General features: G+C 42.9%; 1 protein-coding gene across 1 annotated transcript; it reads left to right on the top strand.

The window, feature by feature from the left end:
* The first annotated feature begins 1,841 nt into the window (after positions 1-1,841).
* Positions 1,842-6,084, top strand: LOC126992462 (uncharacterized). Its single transcript, XM_050851214.1, has 2 exons — positions 1,842-2,152; positions 4,343-6,084. Exon 2 carries the CDS (start codon positions 4,594-4,596, stop codon positions 5,533-5,535), a length of 942 nt encoding a protein of 313 aa, XP_050707171.1. The 5' UTR covers positions 1,842-2,152; positions 4,343-4,593; the 3' UTR covers positions 5,536-6,084.
* The last annotated feature ends 1,654 nt before the right edge of the window (positions 6,085-7,738 follow it).

Genomic DNA, 7,738 nt, shown 5'->3' on the forward strand with positions numbered 1-7,738 from the left:
TGTAGGGAAACAATTCAGCCGGAAGAGTACCCTTGATACACACCCTTACACACACTGGTGTGAAGAACTATGAATGTAAGGAATGTGGGAAACAATTCACACAAAGAGTACCCTTAATGCACACACCCTTACACACACTGGTGTAAGAAATATGAATGTAAGGAATGGGAAACAATTCAGCGGAAGAGTACCCTTGATACACACACCCTTACACACACTGGTGTAAAGAACTATGAATGTAAGGAATGTGGGAAACAATTTAGCGGAAGAGTACCCTTGATGCACACACTTACACACACTGGTGTAAAGAACTATGAATGTAAGGAATGTGGAAACAATTTAGCGGAAGAGTACCCTTGATGCACACACCCATACACACACTGGTGTAAGAACTATGAATGTAAGGAATGTGGGAAACAATTCACACAAAAGAGTACCCTTAATGCACACACCCTTACACACACTGGTGTAAAGAAATATGAATGTAAGGAATGTGGGAAACAATTCAGCCGGAAGAGTACCCTTGATACACACACCCTTACACACACTGGTGTAAAGAACTATGAATGTAAGGAATGTGGGAAACAATTCAGCCGGAAGGGTTACCTTGATAAACACACCCTTACACACACTGGTGTTAAAAGTCATGAGTGTGAAGAGTGCGGGAAGAGATTCAGTTTGAAGTGGAGGCTTAACGAACACGTCTTCAGGCACTATGACATTAGGGAGTTCAAGTGTGATGTTTGTGGAAAGCTCTTTAAGACAAAGAGTGACATTGCCAGTCACATGAAGACCCACTTCTGAACTGTGTCTGCCTACATTAATTATATAGACCAGGTTGTTAGCAGCAGCTGAGCCTGACAGGGAGAGGTCAAAGTGATCATGTAAGATAAAGAAGAAAGAAGGTTTGCCTGTGAAGTGATGGGAGGAGAGGAGCCACACGAAGAAGTGGAAGGGGAAATACTAATGGCTGACTTTCCACAGCTGTGGCAGCTGCACTGGGCCTGGAGCCCAATTGAGGCTCACAACTACATGAACTACTTGATCCTCTGCAAGGTGGGTCAAGGGAATGTCACATAACACTACAGCAGCTGGAATATGTACTTATAAACACTTGAGGCTCACACCTACATGATCTACTTGCTCCTCTGCAAGGTGAGTCAAGGGAATGTCACATAACACTACAACAGCTGGAATATGTATTTATAAACACTTGCTGCAGCAAAAGATTCAATACCTTACAGTGGTGTGCCTCACCCAAGAGCACCACAGAGGCAAGTGCTTCCAGCACCTCTCTGGCCATTGTACTGCCCTGCCTCAGAAGTGTCCTAGACGAGCCTCAAAACGTGTCTTGTGTTTTGGAAGGTCGGCCAGTGTGGAGGGGCTGCAGTGGTCTGGCGGTCGGGGGCCCAGGTTGCTGATCGGAGGGCGACAGTTGCGCCTCTCCCTGGCAGCTGTTGGTGGGATGGGCACGCACTGGCATGCACTGGGCTGCTTGACAATGGTGCTCTGTCCCCCTCCCTTGGGCTGTGTCCCCAATAAGTGGTGAAAAAGTTGAATGAATGATTGAACAGCTCTGAATGCCTGCAACCATCAAGGACGACTGGAATTGGCCAGGAAAGTTGTTTTTTAATGAAAATTGAAAAAAAGAAACATTATAGAAAAAGATGAATATTAAAGGGAAGGAACATCAACATGCCAGAAGTGTCACTGCCAAGGCAATACTTGGATCCCACAGCAACAGTCTCACCTCAGCTCTCCCTGACCTTGTTGTTGGCAGGGTGTGCTGGCCTGTGCCTCCCTCCCCCCCTGCTGCCTCCATGCTGAGAAAGGCCCGACAGAAGCAGACGGCCCGTGAAGTGATACAAGGCGACAGATGTGGCAACAAGAGGAAGGTTGTTGCTGCTGCACACTGTCGGAGGCAGGGTGTGCTGGCCTGTGCCTCCCTCCCCCCTGCTGCCACCATGCTGACAGACAGAAGCAGACGGCCCGTGAAGTGATACAAGGCGACAGAGGTGGCAACAAGAGGAAGGTTGTCGCTGCTGCACACTGTCGGAGGCAGGGTAGGCTGGCCTGTGCCTCCCTCGCCCCCTGTTCCCGCCGGGACTGACTTGGAGTGGCCGTGGCAGTACAGTTTCCTGACGTTCTTCACGTAAGTTTGAGACCAGTCATCTTGCAGGTTCCAGTTGTTGGCGGGCGGAGTGTCTCAGGCCTCCTCCACCCACATCTCACGTAGGTTCAGAAACTGTTCATATTTCTTCGCGTGGGTCACCTGTTACACGGGAGAAGCAAGTTTTGATGACATGGTTGGATTAAGCAGTGATTGTACAACTGTAACACAGTTTCCAAAGCTAGAATGGGTAAAATACAAAGTAATTAGAGTGTCAAGTTCAGTAAATAACTTTTTATGTTTATACCACTTACTGCTTGTCACCATTATTTGCATTAATTATTGAATCAATTTTGGAAGAAATTTTTTTTGTACCTGCAATCCTCCTGCATAAGATGGTGCCTTCTGCTTTTACGTATAAAGAGTGCAGTATAAGAGGAGGCAGTGAAGGCTTTGTAACAAGTGGTACAAACAGTACATGACGTTTTCTTGGTTGTGTTCACCACAATTACTTTATTTTTTACCCTATCCAGTTTTGGAAATTGTGTCATAGTTGTACAGTCACTGCTTGATTCAATGATGCCAACAAAACTTCCCTCTCGTGCAACAGGTGACCCGTGCAAAGAAACATGAACAGTTTATGAACCTACGCGAGTTGTTGGCTGGAGGAGACCTGAGACACTACCCATACCACTAGCCAATCAGCAGCATCCTTTCCTGCCGGCTAGGGATGAGCAGGATTACTAGGACTGTGTCTGTGTTTTGCAAAGATTGGGATAGTGTCTTGTTTTGTAAAGATTGGGATAGTGTCTTGTTTTGTAAAGATTGGGATAGTGTCTTGTTTTACAAAGATTGGGATAGTGTCTTGTTTTGTAAAGATTGGGATAGTGTCTTGTTTTGCAAAGATTGGGATAGTGTCTAGTTTTGTAAAGATTGGGATAGTGTCTTGTTTTGTAAAGATTGGGATAGTGTCTTGTTTTGCAAAGATTGGGATAGTGTCTAGTTTTGCAAAGATTGGGATAGTGTCTTGTTTTGTAAAGATTGGGATAGTGTCTTGTTTTGTAAAGATTGGGATAGTGTCTTGTTTTGCAAAGATTGGGATAGTGTCTTGTTTTGTAAAGATTGGGATAGTGTCTTGTTTTGCAAAGATTGGGATAGTGTCTTGTTTTGCAAAGATTGGGATAGTGTCTTGTTTTGCAAAGATTGGGATAGTGTCTTGTTTTGCAAAGATTGGGATAGTGTCTTGTTTTGCAAAGATTGGGATAGTGTCTAGTTTTGTAAAGATTGGGATAGTGTCTTGTTTTGTAAAGATTGGGATAGTGTCTTGTTTTGTAAAGATTGGGATAGTGTCTTGTTTTGCAAAGATTGGGATAGTGTCTAGTTTTGCAAAGATTGGGATAGTGTCTTGTTTTGCAAAGATTGGGATAGTGTCTAGTTTTGCAAAGATTGGGATAGTGTCTTGTTTTGTAAAGATTGGGATAGTGTCTTGTTTTGCAAAGATTGGGATAGTTTCTAGTTTTGCAAAGATTGGGATAGTGTCTTGTTTTGCAAAGACTGGGATAGTGTCTAGTTTTGCAAAGATTGGGATAGTGTCTAGTTTTGCAAAGATTGGGATAGTGTCTAGTTTTGCAAAGATTGGGATAGTGTCTAGTTTGCAAAGATTGGGATAGTGTCTAATTTTGCAAAGATTGGGATAGTTTCTAGTTTTGCAAAGACTGGGATAGTGTCTAGTTTTGCAAAGATTGGGATAGTGTCTAGTTTTGCAAAGATTGGGATAGTGTCTTGTTTTGCAAAGATTGGGATAGTGTCTAGTTTTGCAAAGATTGGGATAGTGTCTAATTTTGCAAAGATTGGGATAGTTTCTAGTTTTGCAAAGATTGGGATAGTGTCTAGTTTTGCAAAGATTGGGATAGTGTCTAGTTTTGCAAAGATTGGGATAGTGTCTAGTTTTGCAAAGATTGGGATAGTTTCTAGTTTTGCAAAGACTGGGATAGTGTCTAATTTTGCAAAGATTGGGATAGTGTCTAGTTTTGCAAAGATTGGGATAGTGTCTAGTTTTGCAAAGATTGGGATAGTGTCTACTTTTGGAAAGACTGTAAGTGTCTTTAGTTTTGCAAAGAAACATTAACAAAGTCTCTCCTCTCCACACCAAAGTTCCAGGGCAGAAATTTTAGGTCCAGCTGCATCAGTCATAACAAACACACATACTAACACAGCCTCCCCTCCGCACAGAAAGGGTTCTTCAGGCGCGAGAGGCTGGAGTAGATGAAGGCACACCGGGCGATGCTGCAGCGTGCCCCCACCGGCGTCAGTAACCCAGCAGCCATCGGGGAGCAGAGCCACAGCCGCCAGCCGCCAGCCGCCGGTGTACGTACTGTCTGTGTTGGGCTGGCCGGGTTATCGTAGACAGAGCGCCACGCCAAAGATTCCCAAGTGTTGTTGTGACGTGTAAGTCTGTATGGAGTTGGTGCAGTGTAGATGTGATGGATGTGGTGGGAAAATGGGGGATACCTGGGAAAAATGAAAATGGAGACTGCCTTGTGGATGTCTGTGCTGAGAGGGGAATGTTCCTAGCGAACACCTTCTTTCAGCACAAGAATATCCACCGATACACATGGAGGAGGGGAGAAGAAAACGAGCAAAAAGGATTGATTGATTATGTGGCAGTAGATGAAAGGCTTAGAAAAGAAATTTGTGACGCGAAGGTAGTAATAGGAATGTTCGATGGATCTGACCATCTTGCAGTGCTGGCAAAGTTAAAGCTGAAAGAAAAGTGGGTGTTTGAAAAGAAAGGTGAAGTAAAAAAGGAAATACTGAAGATAGAAAAGTTACAGGAAAAAGAAATAAAAGATGAGTATAACCGTGAAATGGCAGAGGCCTTAAGTGAAAAATGGGGAAGTGTAAAAGATAATACAAATATTGAAAAAGTTTTTGAAACATTTAAAGAAATAATAGTAACTATAACAACAAAAGTGTTAGGGATGAAAGTGGTGAGAGATGGAAAAAGAAAAGGAAATTCATGGTGGATAGAAGAGATAAGGAGGATAGTAAAAGAGAAAAGGGAACTTTTTAAGAACACTCAAGAAAGAAATGTGGCTGAACAAGTAAAAAGGGAAAGGAAAAAGAAATATAGAGAATGCAAAATGAAATTAAAACAAGCAATAAAAGAAAGTAAGAAGAGAGTTGATGAAGACTTTGGAAAAAGACTAAGTGAAAAATATAAAGGGAACAGGAAATCATATTGGAAAGAAGTAAAAAACAAAAGAAATGCAAAAAATATCTCCTCAAGTAAAATAAATGAAGTTATGGATGAGAATGGAAAGATGTTGAAAGACGGGGAAGCTGTGAAGGAGAGATGGAGAGAATATTTAAAAAACTTAATGAATTTTGAGGATGGACGTCCAGCAGTTTTGGGTAGAGGTTGAGGAGGAGTATATAAAGAAAGAAGTATAACAAAGAAGTAAATCAGGCAATAAAAAGATTAAAAAATGGAAAGGCAGCAGGAATTGATGGAATCACAGCAGAAATGTTGAAGTGTGGAGAAGATGTAGTTGTTAAATGGATGGTCAAGATATGTGAAGTAGCATGGTGGTGCCAGCAGACTGGACGAAAGCCATCATTGTCCCAGTTTACAAGGGGAGGGGAATGTGGGAGCTATAGAGGTATAAGTCTCCTGAGTATACCCGGAAAGGTATATGGAAAAGTCGTAATAGAGAGGGTGCAAAGACTTACAGAAGAAAAAATCAGTGAAGAACAAGGAGGCTTCAGGAAGGGAAGGGGATGTGTGGATCAGATATTTGCCTTCAGGATGGTAGTAGAAAAAATATTAGCAAAAGGAAAGAAACTATATGCTGCCTTCATGAATTTGGAAAAAGCTTATGACAGAGTCGATTGGATTGCATTGTGGGATGTTTTAAAGATTTATGGTATGGGAGGAAAACTGCTTAGTGCAATAAAGTCTTTCTATGAGGATGCATCTGCATGTGTCAAAATTACTGGAGAAACAAGTGAACATTTTGAGATAAAAGTGGGCTTAAGACAAGGGTGCGTCATGTCACCATGGTTATTCAATATTTATATGGAATGTGTCATTAGAGAAATGAAGGGCAAAGTTGGAGAAGTTGGAGTAAGACTGTTCGATGAGGGAAGGAAGTGGGTACTGAATTCGATACTGTTTGCTGATGACACGGTGCTCATTGCAGAAAATGAAAGTGACCTACAAAATTTGGTCAGTGTTTTTGATTGTGTCTGTAATAGGAGAAAGCTGAAAGTAAATGTCAACAAAAGTAAAGTGATGGTTTGTGAGCTAAGTAGAAGTGAGGTTGTAGATTTTGTATGCCCATAGAGAGATAGGGAGTGGGAATTGAATGTGAAAAAGAATGCAAAATAATTTTGAATGGCAAAGAAATGAAGGAGGTCAATGAGTTTAAGTACCTTGGATCAGTTATGTGTAAGCATGGTGGTATGGAGGGTGAGATGAGAGAAAGGGCATTGCAAGGAAGAAGGGTGGTAGGGTCTTTGGGACGAATCATGAATGGTAGAAGTGTGAGCATGGAGGTAAAGAGGGATTTGAGAAATACAATAATAGTACCAACCCTCACATATGCAAGTGAAATGTGGGCCTGGAATGAAAGTCAGAGGTCTAGAGTGCAGGCAGTGGAAATGAGTTATTTGAGGAGTACTTGTGAGTAGAATGGATGGAATGAGTAATGAAAGTGTGTACGAGCATTTTGGAATGTGTCACAGGGGTGAAGGGAAGAAGTGAAGCGACAGACCTTAAAGTGGTTTGGCCACATGGAGCGAATGGAGGAGAGTAAGATGACCAGAAGGGTGTATGTGAGTGAGATAGAGGGAGGGAATGCTAGAGGACAACCTCCAGTGAAATGGAGGGATAGGGTGCAAGAGTACGTTAGGGAGAGGGGAGAAAGATCTTTGAGAAACTTTGAGCAGGCAAGGGGGGAGTGTCTGGATAGAGAAAGTTGGAAGCTCTTCTGCCGTGGCCATCCCCTGGTGGGAGCTCCTAGGAGCAGGCATCGATGAAATGATGATGATGATGCAGTGTAGAGCAGTGAAGTGTAGTGTGGTGTTGTGCGTCCTCTTGCGCTGAAGGAAGAGTGACTTGAACCTTTTGATCTGGTCCTGAACTTTTGATCTTGCCGTGACCTTTAATTTTGTGTTTTGTTTACAAGTCGTGTGGATATGCCATTCTTTGTGACCAGTGCTAGTGACACTTGTTAGGCTGCTTGAATAAGAAATGAACACTTGAGACTTGCCACCCCTTCCTCTGCGATCCGTGTCTTTGCCCTCGTCAAGGTGGAGGAAAGGTGTTTGGTACCAAGAGTCTTGTTGGTGCAGTTGAACTCGGTATTCTGAGATGCTTCTGCCTCTCACATAAGCTACAGGTACTCACTGAGTTATGGCATAGAACTTACGACCAGGCCAGTGCTATTAGTGATACTTGGTTACGTAATGAGTTGACATTACAAATATCCAGCCGTGGGTAGAGCAGCTGTGTTTAAACAGGGCTTCCCTCCTCAGCCTGCTCCCTCCTACCTCCCATCTTACACCCACACACACACACACACACACACACACACACTCTGCACATAACATTTCTTTGTGTTTTGT

Source organism: Eriocheir sinensis, chromosome 7 (assembly GCF_024679095.1).
Source record: "Eriocheir sinensis breed Jianghai 21 chromosome 7, ASM2467909v1, whole genome shotgun sequence".
Taxonomy (NCBI): domain Eukaryota; kingdom Metazoa; phylum Arthropoda; class Malacostraca; order Decapoda; family Varunidae; genus Eriocheir; species Eriocheir sinensis.

What these genes read in the sequence shown, in the direction of transcription:
- LOC126992462 (XM_050851214.1), top strand. Translation starts at nt 4,594, where the DNA reads ATGGATGTGGTGGGAAAATGGGGGATACCTGGGAAAAATGAAAATGGA.